The sequence below is a fragment of the Miniopterus schreibersii genome (genome assembly GCF_964146895.1).
Source record: "Miniopterus schreibersii genome assembly, chromosome: 2".
Lineage (NCBI taxonomy): Eukaryota > Metazoa > Chordata > Mammalia > Chiroptera > Miniopteridae > Miniopterus > Miniopterus schreibersii.
Window position 1 is genome coordinate 2,933,421 of NC_138102.1, and position 25,225 is coordinate 2,958,645.

Below are 25,225 nucleotides of genomic sequence, written 5' to 3' on the forward strand. Positions count from 1 at the left end.
CTGAGATGTGTTTTATTAAAACTGATCTTATTACATAGATTGCATTGAATTTTAATGCAAAATTATTAGTTATCTCATACCTGGGCAATAGGCAGTAACAGTGACACACCAGACCTGGGGCTGGAAAGAAGAAACAGCTGTTATATTCCCCGTGAACTGTCAACCGTGAGCATGGAGAGAGCTGTGCACGGACTAGACACGGAGTGACTGTGACAGTTCCCTGTTGACAGTGGAGGAGCCAGCTAGAGTGAGCCAGTGATTTTAATTTTACTAGAGGCCTGTGTATGCCTTTTCCACCAGGGGTGTATCTTCACCACTCTCTGCCTTTCGGCCTCTGGGCCTCTGTATAACCAGCCCCCCAGGGAGTTGTAAGGACCCTGGGATGTAGCCTCTCCACACCCACATGGGACACACCCAGGCCCCACTCCCCACCCACACCCAAAGGCTGTGTTTAAAGAGCTATCCTGTGTTATAGAGAAAAAGCATTGATTTTTAAAATGTCTCATTTGCAGTGCTGTGCATTTTTAAGCTGTGTATCCTTATGATGCTTTTATGGCCGTGTGTTGGCTCTTGTGTAACAAAATTCAGAAAAACTTTCTTTTCTGTATCACCAGTCTGAAGCCCAAGAGCTGACAACGGTCAAGATGTCCAAGTTCGGCGGTGGCATCGGTGCTCCGACCAAGGAGGAAAGACTGAAGGAGGCCGCGGAGATACACCTGCGACTGGGACAGATTCAGAGATACTGTGAGCTGATGGTTGAACTTGGGGAGGTAATGTGCTGTTAAAGCAAAGTTGATGGGTTTAGCAAAGTATTCCAGGCATTGATTAAATACTAAGTGTTAAGCTGATGGTTTTCCAGATCTAACTGGATCTCGGCCAGTCTGATGTCAGGTGTGTGCGCCTCAGAACCGTGGCTGTGAAAGTGGGATCCGGGGCGTCAGCGTCAGCACTACCCCGAAACCTGGTGGGCATGCGTCTCCTGCCTCAGACCTAGAGTCAGAAAGTCTGGGGGTGCAGCCCGGAGCTCTGAGCCTGCGTCAGTCCTCCGGGCTGGTCTCATGCACGAGGAGGCTTGAGAACCGCAGCCTGGGCTGGGATCTTTGATTCCTAAAGAAGAGCCCTGTTGGCAAACTTGCCCCCAGAAGCCCCTGCTAATACCATTTGTCGTAACTAAATCCCGCACTGGCCAGAGGAAGGGTTCCTGAGGGCCACCTGATGACACATGTGGATTTTAAAGAGGACTGAACAAAACAGAGCTTTCAAGGGAAGGCGAGGGTGAAGCTACCCTGTTAAATTCCGCACGGAGCTTACGCTGGGGAGGCAGGTGGGGACCGAAGAGCAAAAGCTGGGAGGCTCCCGGTTCTTGATCTGGGTGTTGGTTCCACGAGTGAATTCAGTATGTGGGCACTTACTGAGCTTTTCATTTTTCTGCATGTGCATTTACTGCAACAAAATTCTCCCACCCCCCAAGAGAAAAAAGATTAGAATGGCATGGACTCATTTCATACTTGGTCATTTTTGAGAAGCTCTTGGTTGGCTCATTTAATAATTACAACATGATATTAAGGATACATATAAAGCATATAAAGTAAAACAAAGCAATAAAGTTATAATAAAATATTACACAAAAATTAAATTCAGTGCACCTTTTTATTTCTACATACATTAGAGACAATTATTGCTTGACCTAAATGAATAAAATCTGTCTTTTAAAATGTTATTGCAAGGCACTGCAGACTAAAAGTGTTTAATGTAGGAGCAAGGTAAAGGTTTTACTTACCGAGAAGATATGACTTAAAAGTTACTTTTTAACAGAGTGCTACTTAAAAGAATAGCACCTATCAGAAGTCAAGGTGAAAATAAATAAATTTTGGTAGAACTATTTAACTCTATCTTTCTGAGTTCTGTATTTGGGCATATATGATTTTAAACTACATTTAATTCAAATTTAATTAAAGATCCTTTAATCAGGTATCTGCTTATGGAGCTTAATAATTTTGTTGTGCAGCTTTATCGATGAACTTGATGCAAAAACTGTGCTTAAAATTCTTTAGTAACATGTGGGTTTTTATAATTGTTCATATATCACCTTCTGACAAGTCATTTCCATTTCTGTAAGGTTAATACTGTGAAATTAGAAAAACATTTAATCTTTCCACTTACAAGACTTGTTTTTATTGAAGGAGCTTGGTGAAGTTAATTTAATCTACATTTCTACTTCTTTTTTCCATTTTCCCCACTATATTATAGACAAACTTCCTCTAAAAAACATATTTTAAGTGCCCTTTCTTAGGTAACATGATTATTATAAATAATATAATATTTAAAATTACCTGTTTAAACTCTAACTTATTATTTTCAGGCTAATTGCCAATTTTATAGCCTTAATTGCAGTAGAATTCTGTTTTGGAAAGCCTTAATTCAAACAAAGCTTTGAGCCTGGTGGCTCAGTTGGTTGGAGCATCACCCCAACCAAAAGGCTGCGAGTTTGATTCGTGGTCGGGGCAGGTACATGTTTCTCTCTCACATCAATGCCCCCCCCCCAAGTCAATATAAAACCCCATATCCTTGGGTGAGGATTAAAAATATAAATATAAATAAAATAAAATGAAGTGTTGATTTATGTGGTGATATTTTGGAATATTTTCCTCACTTCCCTTCTACCCTTGAATTCAGTGAACCCCCTATTTTCAAACAGTCAGTCAGCCTTGACTGAGCAGTGAGCTTCTGTATTAGTCTAATTTTTTAACTATGAAGACAGGTATTATCAATTGTAAGGAAGAATTTAAAACAAATATAATTTATTAAAATGGGTAGGGAGCCCGGCCGGTGTAGCTCAGTGGTTGAGCATTGACCTAGGATCCAGGAGATCGGGGTTCGATTCCCGGTTGGGGCACATGCCTGGGTTTGGGGCTCGATCCCCAGCAGGGGGCGTGCAGAAGGCAGCCGATTGGTGACTCTCATCGTTGATGCTTCTCTCTCCCTCCCTTCCTCTCTCTGAAATCAGTAAAAAAATATTTTTAAAAAATAGGTAGGGAAAGAATAAAACTAGAAACAAATGTTATATTTGTTAAACGTAACAGTGAAATAAAAATTTCAGAATGTATTATTTTGCACATAGAACACAGAACACCGCAGAACAAAGCCCTCTGGTGTTGTGTTAGAAGATCAGTTAATATATTTTCCAAACTACACACTTTAGTTACTTTCCTTCCCCGACCCTCACCTTCTTTCTCTCTCCCTCTCCCTAGCTCTCTTCCCTATGTCTAGGACTAGGTTTAGGATTTTCCCTGCTAAATAATAGAATTTACATATCTTATTTCACTTCAAACTATGGTAATATTTATAGTCTGTGGAATGAATGAAGTAGAGCACAGAAATGGTCCTGGAAATGCACATACTCTAAAAATACTCTGAAATCTTGTATTATAAATATGAGTCCATTAAAAACAGGTCTGCGGAGAGTTGGTGCAATCGAACGGCTTGTTTCTGCTCTGCTCTTCTCCTGCAGTGGGACAAGGCCTTGTCAGTCGCACCTGGGGTGTCTGTGAAATACTGGAGGAAGCTGATGCAGAGGTAAGGCAGAGTCTGTGGCCAGTAGATCTTTTCAAATATGTTAACACAGAAACAGGTAAATATGGCAGTTTTTGAGATTTTTACTTTTATGTTATTTTAAATAATAGCTGAATTTATATCTTCTGATATAATAAATTAATTGGTTACAAGTTATTTTGCTGTTCTTGTATTTGACCTGATATCTGATAAAGATTGTGGGAGGCAGATGTCCCCGTGTCAATGGACGAAATGACAGATCCGTAAACATACTCACTGCTTACTTGTTGATATTGAAAAATGAGCGGTGCACTCACCAGTCTGCCCAGTGGTTAGAGCGTCGGCCCTCGGACTGAAGGGTCTTGGGTTTGATTCCAGTCAAGGGCACAACCTGGATTGCAGGCTTGGTCCCTTGCCCAGGTCAGGGCACATGCGGGAGGCAGCCAATCGACCTCTCTCTCTCCCCCTCCCCTTCCACTCCCTCTGAAAAGCAATGGAGGAGATCATCTTGGGTGAGGATTGAAAGAATAGCGCGTGGTAAGGTTTTCTGTAGGTCACCGGGTGCCTGTGGAATAGTTACTCAATCTCAGGGGTGCCCTCGTAGGCACGATTCCTGCCATGTCCTCTCATGGACATTCGGGAGGAGCCCACGATGAAGGGAGTTTCAACACCGAGCATGCTCAACCCGATGTCCTTGTTCAAGAATGTAGTAAACAAGATCTTTTCTAAGATGTATTCGTTTCCTAGGGACGTCATAGCAAAGTACCACAAACTAGGTGGCTTGGATCAGCGGAAACTTACTCTCTCTCAGTTCCAGGGCTAGAGGTCTGCTATCAAGTCATCGGCAGGGTTGGTTCCTGCCGAAGGCTCTGAGAGGATCAGGCCCATGCTTTCTCCCAGCACCCTGGGCTTGCAGACTCCTCGTGCCAACCTCTGCCTTGTCTTCACTGGGCATTATCCCTGTGTGCCTCTGTGCCCAAATGTCCCTCTTTTTATAAGGACACTACTCATATCTGGCTTAGGGTCTATCCTAATCCAGGATAACCCTATCTTAGCTAATTATAGTGACAAAGATCCTATTTCCAAATAAGTTAACATGGGTTAGAATGCCAACATATCTTTTTGGGGGACACATTTTAACCCATGACTCAAGACCGTTCTCTCTTCTATTCATTCATTCATTCATTCATTCATTCATTCATTCATTCATTCAACAAATATTTATCTAGTGCTTATAATCCCTGTGCTGGGCCTATAGAGTGCTATTTAATGAGTGCTTGCTTTATATCTGGCATCAAAAATGAAAAATTTTTATTTTTATTTCCTGGTACATGTTTTATAAAAAAAAAAATGAACTGCAACTCACATGTACAAGTAAAAATCAATCAGGGGAAGCATGGATCACCGATGGATTGATGCATTTGCTGTGGGAAAGTAGAGTCCCCAGCACCTACTTCCCCAGCTGTAAGTTCAGCAGCAGGCTGGTGTCAGCCCTCGAACTGCAGGCTCCCTCCCTAAGCTCCAGGATCCCAAAGAGTCCTCCTCGGGCCCTTGCCACAGCTGAGAATGTTACTGCTCCCACCAAAACCTCAACAGGTCAAGTTAGCACAGGACATTTATTCCACAAAACAATTTTCTCTAAACCTCAGCAGAAGCTCTTTTTCATTTATCTTTGTAAACGAGCACTGGGTTTTCTCTGCTGTACTCGGTGGCCAGAAAACAGTCCCCCCGCAGCTCTGAAGTTTATACTTTGTAGACCCAGCCATGGAGATTGACAGTCTCTCAGTCCCAGTTCCAAACGCCAGGGAAGAGAATATTGTCTCTAATCAGCTGTAACAAGGAAACCAGGGTCACAGGGTAAAAATAGAGGTGTGGGAAGAACCCCAGTGACCCTGTAAATTGGAGATGATTGACGGGGGCGAGCCAGGAAAACAAGATAAAGCGTGTCTCCTGCACCTGCCCAAAGATCGGCCATTGAAATGTGATTTAGTGCAAATGCCAACATAAATTAAATAAACCAGATTAATGTTGAACACACAGGTTAAACATTAAGAGTGGAAGGACCTAGGTTGGCCTTTGAGAAAGTATCTGGGACGTAGACAGGAAAAAAGAAGCTGAGACGGGTAGTGATGGACAGAGAGGGACAGAGACAGACACACGTATGCCCTTCGTAACCTTCAACGTCAGGATCCCCTGTCCCCTCCACATTTCCGGAACATTTTTTAAAATTTTATTTATTTATTTATTTATTTATTTATTTATTTATTTATTTATTTATTTTAATATTTATTTTAAATGTCTTTATTGATTTCAGGCAGAGGAAGGGAGAGGGGGAGAGAGAGAAACATCAATGATGAGAGTCATGGATCGGCTGCCTCCTGCACGCCCCCGACTGGGGATCGAGCCCACAACCTGGGCATGTGCCCTGACCGGGAATCGAACCCCGATCTCCTGGATCCTAGGTCGATGCTCAACCACTGAGCCATGCTGGCCAGGCTGGAACATTTTTTTAATTACCTGGCTTGGGTCACTCACCATACTCTACGTTTTATTACCATTATTCATGGTCTTGTGTTATTTTTTTAATGGTTTTTAATCTACTCGCATTTAGAAGCTTCTCTATTGTTGTGTTCATTGTAACATCTAAAATTCTCTTTGAGTAGACACCCGCACATTTATTAACCCAACCGGGAGCAGATCTCCCATCACACGTACACAGTCTACAACTTATTTTCAGGAAAATGGATTGCTCAAGTGCATAGAGAAGCTGCATTAATTTTAAACCCTGACATGCTCAGTACATTTAAAATATGAAAATATGTGGTAGTCTAAGGGAAAACAGTACCTATAGTATTTATTATTTCAGAAAACTTGGTCTTCCATGTATGATTTGATCATATCTGTCTTTTTTAAAAGTGACATGCTAAAGAGCTTTATGAGATCTGCTTCAAGTTTTAGATATTTCAGAAAATCTCAGTCCAACTGAGAACCTTGAAATTACTATATTATTAAAAAAGAAATTGTTCTCGTTTTATTAGGCGAGCCGACCAGTTAATTCGGGAAGGTAATGATGATGTCATTCCCTACTGCATAGCCACCGGCGACGTGGAGAAGCTCCTCCGTTTCTTCATGGCCCGGGGTCAGCTCAAAGAAGCCCTGCTGGTCGCCCAGGTACACGCGCGTCACACGCAGGCTCGGCCCTTGGCGGGCGGGCGGAGGAGGAGGGGCCCTGGGGACTGAGCACCTTCGTGACGGGCGCAGTCGGGGGTGGCGGCCTCTGCGCGCCTCCGGCCTGGGTCTCGACATTCTGGTCAACGTCTCTGTGCTTGGGCCCCACTGGACTGAGTTTAGATCCCTAGATACTCTGAGCCTTGCTTGCTGCTGACGCTTCCCTGAGCCTGAGCAGCTTTTTCTGGTGACCGGGCCCGTGAACCTGCACGTTGATACAATAGCGGTCACTTCCTTTTCTTTTTTTCAAATTCTGAGGGTATCTCCAAATCGTAGTATAAGTTTCAAACATGACTTAGGAATACTTTGTTCAAAATACTAGTCTAAAGTTGATCAGTTGCTAAAGGTAAATTCAAGTTTTCATTAAATCCCAGGCGGCTTGCGAGGGAAACATGCAAACCTTCCAGGCTCCTGCGCCTAAAGCACCTTCCCGCTCTGACGACGTCCGCAAGGGGGACTTTCACAAGTGAGCGGTGGATTCTGTGTTTGGGTCCAGGACTTCTGACGGCTGGCTTCCCTTTGGGGGGAGTTGAGGGCCGCGCAGTTCGCCCCCCTTTGTGGCTGGCCCGTGTCCTCCCTGCCTTTCTCACCTGCCTGGGTCCCTGGCAGCACCTGTCCCTAGGCGCGCAGGGACAGGCGAGCCAGGTGGACGCAGCCTCGGCGCACTCTGCTTTCAGTGCGGAGACTGCAGGCCAAGCCCCTGAGCACGTAAAACGGAGCAGACCTGGGAGGAGGGGCGTGAGCGGCTCACTCGTGTTTCCTGTAAACCGGTGTGGACAGTGTCACGTAGCATTGTTTATATCCCACGACCCCGGTTTCAGTGTCTAGAGTAACCGTTCAGCCTCTTTTTACGAAGCCCACATGGTTATGTTTGTAAAAGAAACGGCAATTAGAATTCGTCAGCTTTCTGACCTTTTCAAATCTAGTAACCTGCCTCCCCGGGCTCTTCTCTTGGCTCCTATTTCACCCCAGAAAATAGGAAATGTGAACCTGTAGGACACTTGCCGAGTGAAAAGGGATCATCACATGTTAAGAAAGGAATGTGCCAGGACTGACACTGTCCCTGGGTCTGTGCCGCTGCTCTCTGCTGTTTCCAGATCTGGCCTCTTGAAGACCTAACACACAGTCCCCGTGGGCCAGTCGCCACCTAAATCTTGAGAAGTTTGAGTTCAGCTCATCTACTAAGAAAGCCTGCCTTCCTGATTTCCCCCCAAACCAGGCGTTATACCCAAATCGAGGATGTCCAGTTAACCCTGGTCCCTTAACCGGCTTGTATGAAAGGGCGTTTGTTCCCTTTTCCGGGGGGATCCTGCGTTTATCTAGAATGTTCTCCCTTTCTCGCTAGGCTCCTGCACACGGTGAGCGAGGAGCTGGCAGAGTGGCACTTTCAGGACGGCCGGGCAGTGCTGGCCGCGTGCTGCCACCTGGCCGCAGACGACGTCGAGGTGCATGTCACTCGGGTTTACGTGCGTGGAAAGCTCCCGAGGTGTATCGCGGGGTCTGAGGGGAACGTAGGGTCACTTCTGTGTAAGATCCCGTTTTGCAGGTTTTCCAAGCCTACAGACTCTCAGATCTGTGCTTCCATTTTTCATTTTATCCTAAGATACGCGTCTGTGACGAGCTTACGTGCAGTGTCCCATCCTGGACGAGGGGCAGTAGGGTGGTCGGGGGGAACCTCTGCACGTCACTCAGCACCCCGGACTTTTGAGCACTTATTTTATTTTATTTTATTTTATTTTATTTTATTTTATTTTATTTTATTTTATTTTTTATTTTATTTTATTAATATATCTTTATTGATTTCAGAGAGAGGAAAGGAGAGGGAGAGATAGAAACATCAATGATGAGAGAGTCATTGATCGAGCCCGCAACCCGGGCATGTGCCCTGACCCAGAATCGAACCCCGATCGCCTGGATCCCAGGTCAACGCTCAACCGCTGAGCCACACCGGCCGGGCGAGCACTTATTTTAAAGAACACTTCAGTATACTCTCCACAAGTTATATTTTTAGGGTATTTTCCACTTGACCCACTAATGTGACGAGGGAAATGTTAAGTAAAGATACAGGTTCTGTTTTTATGGACCCTTAGACGTCCTCGCTTTAGGGGATAATTGACACTCATCCTTCAGTTCTTAAGAAGCTTTTAAGGATCTACGTTTTTTGCATTTTTTTCTGATGGACATGTTGAGGATATTTCAGAGAGACTGTTAATAATTACAAAAATATGAGCAAGGGTTCTAAATTCCTACATTCTAACCTTATAGAATATTTTCCATGTCTCTCTATCAGCTTTTCCCCTTGAAATTGCAGTTATGCTTACGCACTGGGTAGAAATAGTAATTCACTTTTTCTAGGAATGACTGACTGTAGGTTAGTTTGGCCTTATCTACGCTGAGCTGGCGGGACGGTGGCCCTGCCCAGCGTCTCTGACACTGAGGACACTGTTTCCTCCCGAGCAAGCTGGCGATGGCGGCCCTGGTCCGCGGGAACGAGCTGGAGCTGGCGGTCTGCGTGGGCACAGTCCTGGGAGGCTCGGCCGCACGGGCCACTCACTACGCCCTGGAACTGCTGGCGAGAAAATGCATGACCATCCCAATGTGGTAAGAATTCCAAACGCAGAGGAGAATTTCACGGCGACGGAACCCACTTTTTCAGTCTTGCAGGCTGCGTTTGATAAGTGTGCTGGGGTACACAGGTCTCCTTTTTAAACAAAAGGTGAGATGGGGAGGAGAAAGGGTGCCCTGGCTGGGTAGTGGAGGCCCCCGTGACCCACTCGGAAAAGCCCAGTTGTGATCCCGTGTGACCCCAGGCTCATGGAGCATCTGTGACAGTGCATGTGTACGTTTAGATGATCGAGACCACACATGCCCACACTTCACATTCTGCACACCTATGACACTGGTTCTTGTCCAATCTCCTGTCTTGGTTTAAGGTTTGGAAAATAAAGTCACTTTCCAATGGAGAGAAATAATAACAATGATTTAGCTGGTGACTTAGAACAAGCTACTTCCCCCAGCTTGGGCAACACTTTCAGAGCCAGACCCTGGAAAGGCCCCGGGGTAACCGGGGATCCTGGTCCCGCTGGGCTCACACCTGCAGAGCCTGTTCTATGGCCCTTCACTAGGGAGGGACTTTTAGGAAAGGTACGAGGCTGTCACTCAGCGGGCATGTGTTGAATAAAGATGGTTTTAGACTTTTATCTTTTACTGAATTACTTAGAACCTCGAGAAGTTTTAAATAAGCTTGTTGGTTAGGACTTTGACCTCCCTGCCGTCCACCCCTTGCACACCCCCCGCTCTTAGGATGGGGCTCTGCAGACTGCACATCGAGCGCCGCAGGTGGTAACAGCAGCAGCTGACCACGCCACTTGCTGTGTGCCTGGCACGGATTTAGCTCTCTGCCTGTAATAACTCACTAGATACTACACAGTGGATACTGATTTGCCTCTGGTCTCAGTATGTGGTAAGAGCCAGGATTCAAAGCAACGTGAACCGTCTCTGAAGTTCACTCTCTCAGCTGGCATCTTGGTCACTTAGGGCTGCTGTAACCAGGTACCACACCCTGGGTGGCTGAGGAACAATAAAATGCATTTCTCACAGTTCTGGAAGCTGCGAACTTCCAGGTCGGGGCGCCGGCAGGTTGGGTGTCGGATGGAGCTGGCGTCCTGGGTGACTGTTGGCATCTCACCCGTCCACGGGGAAGGGGGAGGAGCCCCCGTGGCCTCTTCTGCAAGGGCTCAGGTCCCATTCCCGAGGGCTCTGCCCTCGCGACCTAATCACCATCGGAAGACCCACAGATACCGTCACATGGGGGACTTGGTTTCGACTTATTAATCGGGGACACACATTCAGATGATGGCAGCTGTCACACTGTACCGCCTCATGCGGGGTTAACCCAGAAAAGAGCAATACTCCCCAGTCTCCCTTTCTCTCCGGATCTGGGGCTTTATAGTGACCCAGGCGTCCCAGAGCTATTTCTTGTTCCCAGTGTGTGCAGTGATGGGAGAGCCTCCTTCCCCCACCAGAAGGTCCAGCTACCCCACCTCCAGCCTCGGGCTCCAGTGAGCTTCATGCTGACCGCCCCCCGAGAGTGCCCAGTGTCCCTCGGTCCCAAGCTGCAGTGGTCAGTGCACAGTTGCTGTGACTCCCTTAGGCCGTCCCAGAGCCTGAGGCCTGACTCAGGTTATCCACAAAGGTGGCTGTCTCCATTGCCAAAAGCCATCATCCAGTCTAAGTAAATGTGATTTTTTTAAACTAAAGGTAAAAAGCAAACAGGAATAGATGCTAAATTTAAAAGAGTTTTAAAAATTTTTCAATTGACTTTATGTCTTAGTATCTTTTAAGGTAAAACTTCCGTTTTCCTGTAACTGCCCCCCAGGAGTTCTTCCTTTCTGTGTCCATAGCTGTGTAGACATGCGAACCAGAAGCCAGGACAGCATTCAGATTCTGACACGGAGGATGCCGATCAGGTTTATTCCTGGGGAGATCTGTCATTCCCGTGGCTATTGGCTCTCCACAAATTTAAAAGCATAATGAAGCAGCTTAATTTCCAGAATGTTTATAATTTCATAAACCAGAAACCCTTTGCATTGCTACTTACTAGTTAACGTTTGCTGCTGCTCGGCTCTTGTGCATGTACGTATTACTCACATCCAGGATTGTTCTCTTTAGCTTTCCATCTGATGGATACAGGTATCTCCTTTTATAAGAACTGCTTAATTAAAGATGTACGTTCTATTTTATTAGAATGCCAACTCTATGTTAAGAAAGTATTAACTATTTTCACTCTGTTTTACAGAATGCCAATTTACTTACACAAGTTATCGCATATAAAACCTAACTACAAAGTAATGAAAACAGTTCCTGTAACAGTTCCTATAACCTGGTTAGAAAAGCACTCGTGATTTTCCACGTAAAGGTGTACAGTAAATGAGCTGTGGTTCTCTACAGCATGAAATAGCAGCTGATTCAGCTCACAAATTAAAACACCTGCTCTGGTAGTGACCCTTGAGAGGTCAGAGCGTGTCGTTACGTGTGCCCGCGTTCCCTCTGATCCACCGTGTACTGAGTTTTCCGTAAGTAGTGACTTCAGCTAAAGAGTGGACTAGCCGGCGCTGCCGTGAAGCTCACTGTGCAGGGTGCAGTCAGCAGTGAGAAAGGCAGGTTTTTATCTGAGGCTGACAGAAGTTTGGTTAGAATTTTTGGACAGCAATTTTATATATCATAAAAGCAAGTAATAATTTCTATATTCTCATGGACATTATCGAAAACTGCTGTTATATGCCAGCATCAGGAAACATAAAGCCATTCATAATTTTAGCAAGAACAGGTGAGTTACTCTAATTTGGAAATTGTAAGAACATCCAGAGATTTTTGCATCACCTCTGCAATGGGAATAGAAAATCTGACACACAACCAGTAGTCTCTGTTGTTGTTTTATACTCACTATATTCTTGATTAAGTATCTCAGTGTTTTAGAAGTAACTTAGCCACATGCATGACCAGTACCGATTGCCCCGAAGGCCGCACACAGAGGGAGGGAGGGTTTTGTTTCCGTCTGCAGACGCCCAGCATGAACTCACGTTGAAGTGTTGCCTCTGCGGAAGTCGCGCTGACTGTGTATATGTCAGTCTCCGGGAAGTTGAATAATAACATCTCGAGCTACCACAGTTCAGTGTTTTCTTAGTTACTGTGCAAATCCCTTCATCTAGTGATTTTAAAAAGAACTTTATGAGAAGTACTTTCAATGTGAAGCTGTTGTCCATGCCGTTTTTGCATGCCTCAGTTTTAAACGACTTATCCCAATGATTAAACTTTAAAAAGTAAATCAGAAAACTGCGTTTGTAGCTTTGATTTCCACCTAACATTTAGCAAATAGGCAGAACACCCAAAATTCTAAATGTAAACTGTCTAAGTACTGAATGAGCCTATGCACTCGTCCGTGTGGACGAGCATTAGGCTTGGGTTAGGGTTAGGGTTAGGTTAGGGTTAGGGTTAGGTTAGGGTTAGGGTTAGGTTAGGGTTAGGGTTAGGGTTAGGTTAGGTTAGGGTTAGGTTAGGGTTAGGGTTAGGTTAGGGTTAGGTTAGGGTTAGGGTTAGGTTAGGGTTAGGGTTAGGGTTAGGGTTAGGGTTAAGGTTAGGGTTAGGGTTAGGGTTAGGTTAGGGTTAGGGTTAGGTTAGAGTTAGGGTTAGGGTTAGGTTAGGTTAGGTTAAGGTTAGGGTTAGGGTTAGGGTTAGGTTAGGGTTAGGTTAGGGTTAGGGTTAGGTTAGGGTTAGGTTAGGTTAGGGTTAGGTTAGGTTAGGGTTAGGGTTAGGTTAGGGTTAGGTTAGGGTTAGGGTTAGGTTAGGTTAGGGTTAGGGTTAGGTTAGGGTTAGGTTAGGGTTAGGTTAGGTTAGGGTTAGGTTAGGTTAGGGTTAGGGTTAGCTTTCACAGTTTGCTTTGTGTTTCTCTCCAAAGCCCAGGTATCATACTGCTGGGTGGTGGGAGAATTATCCTATAACAGAATCAGCTGTGACTATGTGAAGACTCAGTTTAGAGTTTTACAGACTATTTGGGAATTTCATAACATACTTTCCTCCATGCCCTTTGGTTCCTGTAACCTCTGTTTGAGGAGTTTCGTGTTAAGTGGGAAACTGGTCCTGCTGATGTGGAGAGAACAGCAGGGAGGGCGTCCCGAGTCGTCTTCCCCTTGCAGTTAGTTCTCCGTGTGGTTCATAGGGTTCTGTTCCCACTGGAGTTTCCGCTTCTGTTCTGTGACCAGGAATCTGGCTGCCGATCTTCTCCTGATGATCCCCGATAATGAGCTGCAGTTGGTGAAGCTCTGTGCTTTCTACCCGGGCTGTGCGGAGGAGATGAACGATCTTCATGGGAAGGTAGCCAACCATGCTCAGGATTCTAGTTTGGGGCCCAGTGCTGGGACTTAACTAATTTTAGATACAAGCAGAGAAACAAATACACCGTCTCCTTAGGGCCCTTTTATCAATGCGACAAAAATGGGAACAATAAGTGACATTTATTGAGCTCCTGCGTGTGCTTAGAACCATTCTAAACTTTTACATGAATTTGCATGTCACTCACTCCTCGTGAAACCCTGAAAAGCAGGGGATGCTGTCCCTGTTTTATAGAGAAAGTGAGCTCAGGGGAGGTAAGGAACTTGCCTAATTAGTTAATGGTGGGTGAGAACATTGGCCTCAGCATCCCTGCCCCCAGTCCCCAGTCCCCGCGACTGTCCCGCTTGGCATGGAACGTGCACGGACGCTAACTTCTAAAAGTAGACAATTTAGGGTCTTTAAAAGAATGGATGAAGTATAATGAAATTTGCATGCATTTTTCTAAAATGCTTTAAAAAAATACGCCCTTGCAGAAGGCAGGAATTTGTGTATGATGATTATATATAAAACAACCAGCATGCCCCACGTGGGAGGCTGTTTATGGGAACTGCAGCTCCTTTCTACGTTTCAGGGCTTATTAGGCCGTTAGAAGGTCACGGAATCCTGTTTGTATTGGTCGGCAGCCGGCTGCAAAGCAAACAGAAAACAGATCACAGCACCGCGCACATGCCGCACGGTTTTCAGTTTGAAGCTACAGTGTATTGAAGGAGATACATAGAGTTCTTTTAAGGAAAAGATAAAACATTTTCTCGTTTTTAAATCTTAAAAATAACAAAGATTTTTTACTTATATGAACCTTGGTTTTACCCGTGTGTGTGAGTGGCCCTGTTCATTCAGTAATGGAGACTCAGTACTGTGTTAATATAGATAAAACCAAAAGTTTGTGTGTCTGAGTGTGTGTTAGTGTGAGAGTGTGTGTATGTTAGAGTGTGTGTGTTAGAGTGTGTGTATGAGTGTGTGTTAGTGTGTGTATGAGTGTTAGAGTGTGTGTATGAGTGTGTGTTAGTGTGTGTATGAGTGTTAGAGTGTGTGTATGAGTGTGTATTAGTGTGTGAGTGTGTTAGAGTGTGAGTGTGAGTGTGTGAGTATGAGTGTGTATGTGTTAGTGTGTGTGTGAGTGTGTTAGAGTGTGTGTGTATGAGCCTGTGCGTGTGTGCGCGAGTGAGTGAGTGTGTATCGGGGAAGAGGCCCGTGGAGGGCAGGGCTGAGAGTCCCCAGCGGGCTGGGAAGCGCCCGAGCTCCCTGCCTCCCTTGGGGGAGACTGAGCGCTTGCGCTTCGCTTTATGAGCGCGAGTGGGAGCAGCTCCCGTGGCCGTGGGCGCAGGGCGGGCGCCGGGATGCTGCGCGGGGCTGCGGGCTGGCCCGGCCTCGGGCAGGGCGGGTGCGGGGCTGCCATGTGCTGCGGGAGGCAGCGGGCCGCTAACCTGGGGGAGGCCGCCTCCAGAGCCTCTCCATTACCGCCGCAGGCGCACAGTGACTCCCAGACCTCGCCCTCAGCTGAGCGACACTAGTCAGGGGTGAGGCCTAGTAACTGGCAGTTTCCCAGGGACGGCAGGCAGGTCTGCAGGTATCGCTCACAACGCAACTCTCGGAGTTTGAAGCCCGGGCAGGAGTTTGGGGTGCCCGTCTTACGCCCGCTGCGTGTGCGGGTTGAGTGTGAGGTTTCCCGGGAACCGTTTCTTATTCCTCTGCTCGCTGCGTGTTCCTCAAGGCCGAGACACTGTTTGTGCAGCCAGGCACAGCGCCGAGCGCACAGTAGGTGCTCAGTGAGTAACCGGCCTTCCGTGAGCAGGGATGGAGGCACTAGGAGGGGTCGTGTACGTGAGAGCTCCTTTAATGTAGTTTGTTGTGATTTTTTTTGAGAGAGAGATTGAATGATCTCAAATGTTCCATTTACCTAATTTTTAAGCAACAGAAAATGTGAAACTGTTGAATAAATGCATTAATAAATATGCACATTGAATAAAGCATTCTAGTAACGTAAGGGGATATAAAAGAACAGTGAGGGAAGAGGGTGGCGAGTCTCAGGGGGCAAGAGACGAGAGGCTGTGACCACGCTGTGGGGAGCACTTTCCGAGTCACAACACGAAGCCTTTCTCGCCGTGGGAGCGCATCACAGGGATGGCCAAGGGTGGCCGGAGCTGGAGCAATAAACTTACCAGTGTTGCTAGAAACGAACCCGCAAACCGAACAGCCCCTGACCATGGTGGAGACTGGTCCGGAGGTGACGTCACTCCTGCCGCGTAGGGGAGCAGGACACCTGTGGGCGGGACAGACTCATGTCAACAGGATGAAGAATGGGGAGGGGGAGGGAGGCTGTCCCCTCACAGCAGTGACGTCTCATAGGCTCCGGATCCGCGCCGGGAGTAGTTCAGAAGGTCAAAGCTAAACACTCTCAGAGCTTGTGCATTTTTTGCCTTTAGCTTGAAATGAAGTCACTTTTGTCTCAAAAGGCCAAGTGAAATTAATTTATTGTGTACGAGGCACAGAAGAGTGAGCCTGTTATGTTTCCTACATTTAATATAGGTTTTTTTTTAAGTTTTCTCTGTTAATCCTCACTTGAGGATATTTTTTCCATTGATTTTTAGAGAGTGTGGAAGGGATGGGGGGAGGGGGGAGAGAGAGAAAGAAACATTGATGTGAGAGAGACACATGCCCCAACCAGGATCGGGGATCGAACCAGCAACCCAGGTACATGCCCTTGACCAGGTTTGAACCCACAACCCTTTGGTGCCCAGGCCGATGCTCTCACCACTGAAAAACACCGGCCAGGGCCAGTTAATGTAGTTTTGATGTAGGTCAGCATATTGGTTCTAGAATAATCTCAGCATTTTTTGCTAAATTACGTTTTCGGGCACTAATTCCAGTATCACAGCCAAGACATCTCACTCCTACCTCTTTTATTAGGTATTTGTGTAATAAAAAGCCCTGACTCTCGGGTACATCCTATTTATTACTATTATTATATCTCAAAGATTTTTTCATAAATGTATTCTCTTAATGCAAATTATTCACATCTATTTTGAGCAACTTTAATAAGAAAAAATGTCTCAGTATGTGGGACATATTTGGTACTTAAGCTGTTGCTTTTATCCCTACACATCCTGGTCATATTGTCCTCAAACCGATTATTTTCTAGTGCAAGCTGCCCACCACGGAAGAATGTCTGCAGTTAGCTGAGACAGCACATGCAGAGGGCAACGTGCTTGACACCGTCAAGTATTACTTGTTAAGTCAGGAACCTGAAAAAGCCCTTCCTGTTGGTATTGACTTCGTCAAAGGTGAGTGTTTAGTCGGTGGTTAATTTTAAATCTACTTGTTTATTTGATATTTTCACTCATATTCCTAAAAAGCTTTAGAATTAAGCACTAGCCACCCTCCCTTGAGAAAGGAAAGAGATGCGGATTGTGTGGTGTGGGACCTGAGAGAGGGTCAGCTGGTAAATGCTTCTGGTCTGAGTAATAGGGGTAGATAGGATTGGCCAGAAGAGAACTGATTACATAGGTTAAAAATTGGGTCAGCAAATGTTAATACTATTATTTAGAGACTCTTTGATTTTGTTTTATTTTGCCAGAACACATCAGTAGTTCAAATTGGACTTTGGATGCCTTTTATCCTGTTCTTGACCTGCTGAGTTACATTCCTACTGAAAAATTACTCCTGCATACGTGTACCGAGTGAGTACTTTCTCTCTAGAATCCATAACGGAGGCTACGGGGTGTTTAAAATGACTGTATGATTTTTGGTGTTTTCAAGAAATAAGATCCTCTTGGGCAGGTAGAGATGTACGTGTAGAAAAAATTACGTTTTTATTTGTTATAATCATAAGAAAAATACAGAGGTTAATTGGAAATAAATCATAAATCTTAGAGGCCCCATTTACAGATAGTGTTTGTAAGCTTAGATATGTGCATGTACACACACACACACATACACGCACGCACACACGCACGCACGCCCCAGGTTCAAATAAGGGGAATTTAAAGCTTTCTGGTGGTTTGGGACCTTAAGTCCTGCGGAAGCTTGTGTTCATATCTATTAAATACCTGTGTGCAAAGCATGCCAGGTTGGGGGGAGAAGTGACAGTGCTAGAAGTAAGAGATGGGCCCCACCCCTGAAAGCAGGTACCACTTAAGGACACTGTTTTCCATGTGGCGAAGGCCCCCGGAGACTGTGTTTGATCCGTAAGAGAGGCTTTGGGCTGTTCTTGCTTGAATGCCTGCGTGGAAAGGTGAGGCCCTGGCTGCAAACGCGGCAGATTCCCCAGCAGGGAGGCTAGTGCACATCCCAGAGTCTCCCCCTCGGGCCAGGGGTTCCTGCGTCGGCCCCCACGAGCCACTGAGGGAGCGAGTCCATGAAGAAACAGCCGAGGGGCAGAGGCAACCAAGAAGGCGAGAGTTAAACAGTGCCGGAAGTTTTTATTTTAAACTAGTATTTGTTGTAGAATAACGTCTGTTACCTGATGAATAAAACATCTCCAAGTTTAGAAAATACTCTAAACCTATTTTGCTGTAAATGTCACTCATTAAAACCTAGAGATACAAGTACAGTAACTACAATGAGAGTCATGCTCTACACCTCAAATTGTGGAATTTTTAAGAGAAATACGTTCTCTGTAGAGCGCGGAACGAGCTGCTCATACTGTGTGGCTATGTGGGCGCCTTGCTGGCCATCAGGAGGCGGTACGAGAGCATCGTCCCGGCGCTTTACGAGTACACCAGGTAAGGACAGTTCTCTCCTGCGACGAGAGCGCGAAGCCCTCTCACCAGGACGGGGTCACCAAGCCCGTGCCTGCCGCCTGCACCCGCTCACTGGCAGGCGGGCGACACCTTTGTCGCAGCCTCGGCAGCTGTACTGAGGAGAGGGAGTCGGGCTGTGAAAAGGGGTCCTCGTTTTAGCTGAACCGCAGGGGTCTGCGATCTGTCAAGCCCGGAGGTCGCGCCCCAGGGCCCTGCCGCCTGCCTGGGGGGACTCCCTTGGCCGAGTCTCCCGTCTTTTGCTCGGATGCTCTTGGCTCCCTCCCTCCCTCCGGTTAGAGCTCCCCGTGGTTACCCCGTAGCTTCCAGCCTCTGTGAGCTCTCTGCACCCTAAGCTTTCGGTTAGGAGGTGAGGGTGCAAGGAGAGCGGCCGCCAAGGGCGAGACCATCTGAGGCAGGAAGGAAAGGCCCTCGGGTGCCCTGCCTGGCCCCTCAGGCCTGCACTGTGGCACCTACTTTTCAAAGAAGAAGAGGGACTGGGTGTTTCGCTTTCCAGCCTCTTCCGTAGAGAGCAAAGTAAAGGGGTTTGAGAAGCAGCCAGCTCACAGCTTCCATTCAGCGCCACGTGCCTGCCCAGCCCTCTGTTTCCTACCAGCTGCTGACCTTCCCTGTTATGCTCAAAACTTGTCGTCCTCAGACACAAAACCCACGGTGCCTTCCCTCAAAACCCATTTCCCGTCTCCATTTGCCAGCTGGTGAGTGGGCACCTCCCGAACGTGCCGGGAGTCTGTGGTCCAGTGTTCTCCCCAGCGCCCTTCGTGGGCACAGGATTGAGAGAAGCCAAGCTCTCTTGTCCCTGGCGTCTCCCCTTGTCTGGGGACGGGCTTGTGTGATGCAGGTGGGTGTCTGCCACCCAGAGCAGACCCAGGGACGGCAGGAACCGATGCTCGGTGCCCAAGGAGAGGAGAGAAAACTACGGGGCAGGCCACGTACTGTCAAGTGCCAAACTGCAGGCAGGGAAGCCACATTCTTTAAGGAGTTAACTTTGGAGCTAGCCACATGGTCAATAATTTGGGGTTAAAAAAACAATAAGCTACTAACTGATTTGAGATAATATTACTGAAATGTTAGATGTGTGTGGGGAGGGGGAGGGTATTTATACCTTTTTCCCACCAATTCTTACCATGTCCCAGCAAAACCATGACAACTAGCCGGAGCAGCCATAAAATGTGAATTACAGAAAGGCCTGCTTTTCCTTCCTTCATCCCTAAGGTCTCATGTTCTTTTTCTTTTTATCTCTAGAACAGCTTTTACTTTTATTTGTTTTAAATATGTTTTTACTGATTTCAGAGAGAGGGAGGGAGAGAAACATCAAGGATGAGAATCATTGACCGGCTCCCTGCTGGGGATCGAGCCCACAGCCTGGGCATGTGCCCTGACCAGGAATCGAATGTGACCTCCTGGATCCTAGGTCGATGCTCAACCGCTGAGCCATGCTCAGCCGGCAAAACAGCTTTTGTTTTTAAATTTCCGTTAACTAGTTCCTTGAAAAGCACAATGAGTTTGTAACTTACCGTAGAAGCGTGGGCTAGAATCCTTTATCTGAAGCCTCCTAATTAATAATAATCCTGCCCGTTTTCTGCACACGGACGGGACGGTCACGGCTGTGTCCCTGCCTGTCTCTGACACGTGTCTGTCAGAGGACCGCAGTGAGCACTTCCATCCCTGCGGCTGCTCCCCGCCTGTCCCCCAACTCGCGTTTCTGGAGCAGACGCCCTGCGCTGGGGGAGCCGCGAGAGGCTGTTCTCAGCGGAGCTTGGCTCCTGCACCCATTCTCCACCATTATCCGTCCCTCACTCCCTCAGGCTGTCACCCAGCCAGCAGCTGGGACCATCTGCGAGTGGCCAGGACACACAGGCTAGGTGCACAGTGAGCAGGCGCACACACACACACGTGTGCACACGCACGCACACACACACGTTCAGAATGCACACGTTGGTGCACAGTACGGGTTAAACCCAGAAGCGCGGTCGCTCGAGGTTCCCTGCTCTCGGTGCCGTCAGCCACCAGACGCCGTCTTTCCGCCCTTCCAGCCAGCTGCTCAAGCGCCGGGAGGTGGCCGTGCCTCTGACCATCCCACGCCTCTCTGAGGAGCTGGACGCCTGGAGAGCGTGTGCGCGGCCCACCCCCCGGTGAGTGGACGTGACATAAAAATGGGGACGCAGGAGGTGTGACTTCAGACCGTGGGCGGACTCGGGCAGAATGCGGCTTGTCTTGTTCGTCACAGCAAAACAGTGGGTCCTGGTTGGCTTAGAGATGCTCAGTAACAGTTTACAGTGCGCCTCTTTTGTTGTTGTTAATGCTCACCGGGGGGGGGGGGGGGAGACAGACAGACAGACAGACAGACAGACATGGACGTGAGAGAGACATCGATTGGCTGCCTCCCACACGTGCCCGACCGAGGCTGGAGATCGAACCCACAACCCAGGTACATGCCCTCGGCCAGAAATCGAACCCGGGACCCTTTGGTCCCAGGGTTGACGCTCTCACCACTGAGCCAAATGCTGCCTTTTGAAGTCCTTTGTTTTACTGTAAATCGAGCCTAAGGCTGGTCCAGCATCATCTCCAAAGAGGCACCGGGGACTGTTTCCATCTAAACCTTAGTAATTCTGTGATTCTACAAAACTGAAAATGTGCTGTCGGTGGAAACACAGGTTGTCGGGAGACCCTCCACACACGCCCCCGTCGGAGTCGCAGAGGCTGGTCTACGCAGCTCTGCTACGGAGACTGGGGGAGGAGCCGCTCCGAGGAATCGTGGGGCCCGACTGCGTGACCGGGTCCCGCCTGCCCAGTCACTCCGACGCTCACATCTCTTGTCTCACAGGGTTGAAAATCCAGGTAAGTCTGATGGCGGACAGGCTACGCATTTCCATCCTTTCATTTGTGTCGTCACTTTTTGAAATGTGATTTTAAAATAAGTGTAACCTGACTAAGAGTAGTTACCTATGAGGAGGCCTGAGGCCCAGCAAGAAGGTACCTCCTGAGGCTTCCACAGTGAGTGTAACTGGTCTCTCTACTTAAACTAAAGCAATTCATGTAATAGGCGTGCTCAGCGACAGGTGATATGTATACTTGGTAACCAATGTTTTAAAATACATATAGATCTTATCCTTAGGGAAATTAAATAAGGGAGCCACGCAGTAATCAGCAGTGACAAATTATTATAACAGGTTAAATGTAACTTTATAGTCTCCATTTGTATTTTATAAACACAAAGAAAGTGATTAAAAACTCTTAGATGTATAATATGTTATTGACACACTGTGCATGTTCTTATATTGACTTACTGAGATTTCCAGCAACTAAATATTATTGGGATCAGTCACGAGGGATGGATCGTTCCCAAAGAATGGTCCCTAATGTCCAATCCAGGTAGTTGTGGGAAATGATTCCCGGGCCTGCCAGTTTGCCCGCGGGAGGCCAGTCCCCCCAGAAAAGAGAGAGGCTTTCGTCATCTCAGAGCCAGGGCCAGGTGTAGGTGACCCCAGGAAATAAAACTGAGTCCCCGTGAAATGCTCATGGAGACTACAGACTGGATGGATGGAAAGGGCTCCACCTCCCAGTAAGTCACACACTAGTGATTCCTTTCTTACATTTCTGATGGAATGTGGCTGATTACAGTCCTAATACTAACATGCCAGGACAGCAGGGAAAGGGATTTTGGGAGATTCCCACTCAAAATAAATTACATGACCTGTTACTAAGGGAAACCCTGGCTCGTGTACACGTGACACTGCAGACTAGTTAAGTCTTCAGGACACAGCCACAGGCAGGGCACACGGTGTATACAAGCTTGTCCCCGACTTAGTTCAGAGATGAACCAAAGCGGGAAGCCCAGTGGCTCCTAGACTGTGTCCTCAGCGCCCCTGCGCTCCGGACGCCACCTCTAGTGCTTGCTGCCCTGGCACCCCGATCTCCCCGCCTGGTTCGTTTTCTCCTGCGGACAGGCCAGCTGGGCCGAGAGGTGTGCAGTCCAGCCTCTGCTCCCCAACCTCGGGGGAAGGATCTGAGGCGCACAGGGCCGACCGGGTGGAGTGCGGCCTCCCAGGGTATTTCTACCCCACGGAAACCAGCGGGTTCTGGTTAGAGCTGTGGCACCTCAAGTGCCTGTGAAGAGCAAGCTGTCTGCTTCCTCCGATGGATTTCCCAAGATCTAGAAATAATTTGTCAACACGCTGTGTCGTTTGAAATCATGATGAAAAGCCTGGTAACTTTAGAACATAAATAAGAAAGGTTCTTGTGTTTTTTAAATCATGCTTTTCCTTCCAAGAGCTGGGAAACACATACAGATCGAAAGTGGTTTTTTGTTGTTATTGTTTGTTTGTTTGCATGTAGTTCTTCAGAACTGCCCTTGACATACAGAATACCTAATATAACTAAATTACAAGCATGCTGGAAAGTCCCATGACTGGCATGATTTTAAATTATACAGATTCATACATAGCAACATGTTTCATCTTCCAGAGAGCAGGGTAGAGCTTCTGGCTGTCTGATAAAAATAGTAAGGTATGTTTAAGGCTATGACTAGGCATATAGGCCTTTATGAAATGTTAACTTTGTAGTAGTTAATATAGTAACCATAGCTGTTATCATTGGTAGCACTACTGAATTTAAAGAACTCAGTTTATAAAATTAAATTCTATTTTAACTTTAAAACATTAAGATGTTTTAAAATGTTTCTATATTAGTGGCAGTTCAAAAAATCAAATTTTTCTCATATTTCTTATTTTTATTTTTAAATTTTTATTGAATTTATTGGGGTGACATTGATTAATAAAATTATGTAGGTTTCAGGTGTACAATTCTATGATAAAACATCTGTGTATTATGTTTACCACCCAAGGTCAGGTCTCATATTTTTTAATTCCTGTCAGCACTGCCTAATTCCACTGGTGCTTTTCCATCAGAGCGACTGGTTCTGTAGGTTTAAAACAGGATGCAGATTTATAATCGCACCTTCTCTTTCCTCGCCGCTCCGTGCGCAGGGCCCCGCGTTTTTCCTGGAAGACGGGAAATCCGCCATCTCCCAGAACGATGCTCTGATGTGGGCCAAGGTGAACCCCTTCTCGCCGCTGGGGACCGGGATTCGGCTCAGCCCCTTCTGACAGAGGCTGCTCTCCAGCCTGACGGGTTTGGAAGACCCTTTACCGGTTGGTATTAACTTAACCTTTGTTGCCCAAGAGCCGAAGGTTGGGAGGAGGAGAGGGGAGGTGGGAAATAACATTAATTTTATAAATTAACTTCAAAAACTACTTTTGAGAAGAAATAGGTGTCTGCTTTATAAAATATAACAGCCCTATCTGGGAGGAAGGTCATATTTAAATTACAAAGGACCGAATCATCTAAAAGAGCATACAGACTCTCACAGAGCGCGAAGGTGTGCAGGTATTTATTGCTGGAACAGTGAAACATGAAAGAGCGCGACAGGGACGGCGCTTCGCTGCGTGGGGCCCGGGGGACACTGAGGCCTGGACTCTCACGGGCTCCGCCTCGTCCTCCAGCCGACCGCCCGTAAACCGCTGGTGTAGCTCGTCCTTAATAAAAGGCTGCAGGTGTAAGTTTTACACATGTCAATAAATAGATACACAGTCAAAACACTTTTTAAAAAACTCCTCCCCCGAGGATATGTCTAATTGATTTTCAGAGAGAGGGGAAGGGAGAGAGAAACAGATCGGTTGCCTTCTGTACCAGCCCCGACCAGGGAGCAAACCTGCACCCTGGGTGTGTGCTCTGACTGGGAATCGAACCCGCAACCCTTCGGTGTGGGGGATGATGCTCCCACCCACTGAGCCACTCGGCCAGGGCTCACAGTACTTTTGAGGTTTTTTTATGTGTGTGTGTGTGTTTTAATAAAAAAACATTGCCAAGGTTTCTATCTGAAATTCAGATGTCCAGTTATAAAGGAATCGGTTATATGAGCATGAAAAAAGGGAGGGAGGGAGTGAGAAACAAAATGCAGGCGTATCTATATGAGAATTTGCATTTGATAATTGACTGTGTTAAAAGAGATTGTGTGTGTATAGATATTAATTTTGATTAATGCATTTAATTTTGACATAATCTCTAATCAATTTATATTAACTAACAGAATTTATTTGATGAAAATTACTTTGAAGTAAATTTCTGTAAGTAAGTAGGATATTAGTTGAAATTTTGGATATATCATGTAAATTCAAGTTTTTAAAATATTTATTGAAAGAATAAAGCCATAAAATAAAACAGCCGGAGGAATGACTGTAAGTACCTTGGTTAGTCTAGAATTCTGACTTTGAAATTTATGAAATTAACGTGTACCAGGGGGACTAGTACTTTGACACTCAGGTCGTTTTACAGAATTTGTAATTTAAATGCTTTTGTCTGACTAAAGAGTGAGCTTATATAACTAGAATAGTTGTGGTTGTTATTATCTTTAAACTTGTTGCATTTAAAATACTTAAAAATTTTTCTTAAAATGCTTCTTAAAACAGAAAACAATATATATCATGTACCTATCACATTGACCACATCTAACTCCTCAAAAAACATTAAATTTCCTTTTATTAAAAAAAAAAATGATATCATAGAAGAGAATGTATGCAACCCAGAGATGCAATGGGCAATATAAAGTGTGTCTGAGACGTATTTTTTAACCCTTGGTGATATATGTAACTCAGAGTTGTTGCATATATGTGCTAGAATTTCCTTACTAAAACTGACAGTCTAAGTTCTACTATATTTCTCTTTTTGTTTTCAATAGAGTAAGAAGTTTATCTTTTGTGCTTTAATTACTTCAAAAGATATCATTGGGTTTAAATTAT

The 25,225-nt window shown here is 46.3% G+C and overlaps 1 protein-coding gene across 1 annotated transcript in view; it reads left to right on the forward strand.

Moving 5' to 3' along the window:
- WDR17 (WD repeat domain 17) overlaps positions 1 to 25,225 on the forward strand; it is a 69,201-nt gene that overhangs the window by 41,027 nt on the left and 2,949 nt on the right. Inside the window, exons 17-29 of the mRNA XM_081125033.1 lie at positions 615 to 770; positions 3,512 to 3,576; positions 6,591 to 6,723; positions 7,155 to 7,246; positions 8,126 to 8,225; positions 9,242 to 9,381; positions 13,542 to 13,653; positions 16,811 to 16,952; positions 17,246 to 17,348; positions 18,291 to 18,392; positions 20,462 to 20,560; positions 21,083 to 21,266; positions 23,414 to 23,578. Coding sequence (XP_080981159.1) covers positions 615 to 770; positions 3,512 to 3,576; positions 6,591 to 6,723; positions 7,155 to 7,246; positions 8,126 to 8,225; positions 9,242 to 9,381; positions 13,542 to 13,653; positions 16,811 to 16,952; positions 17,246 to 17,348; positions 18,291 to 18,392; positions 20,462 to 20,560; positions 21,083 to 21,266; positions 23,414 to 23,533 — 1,548 coding nt within the window. The 3' untranslated portion in view covers positions 23,534 to 23,578. The remainder of the gene's footprint in view (positions 1 to 614; positions 771 to 3,511; positions 3,577 to 6,590; positions 6,724 to 7,154; positions 7,247 to 8,125; positions 8,226 to 9,241; positions 9,382 to 13,541; positions 13,654 to 16,810; positions 16,953 to 17,245; positions 17,349 to 18,290; positions 18,393 to 20,461; positions 20,561 to 21,082; positions 21,267 to 23,413; positions 23,579 to 25,225) is intronic.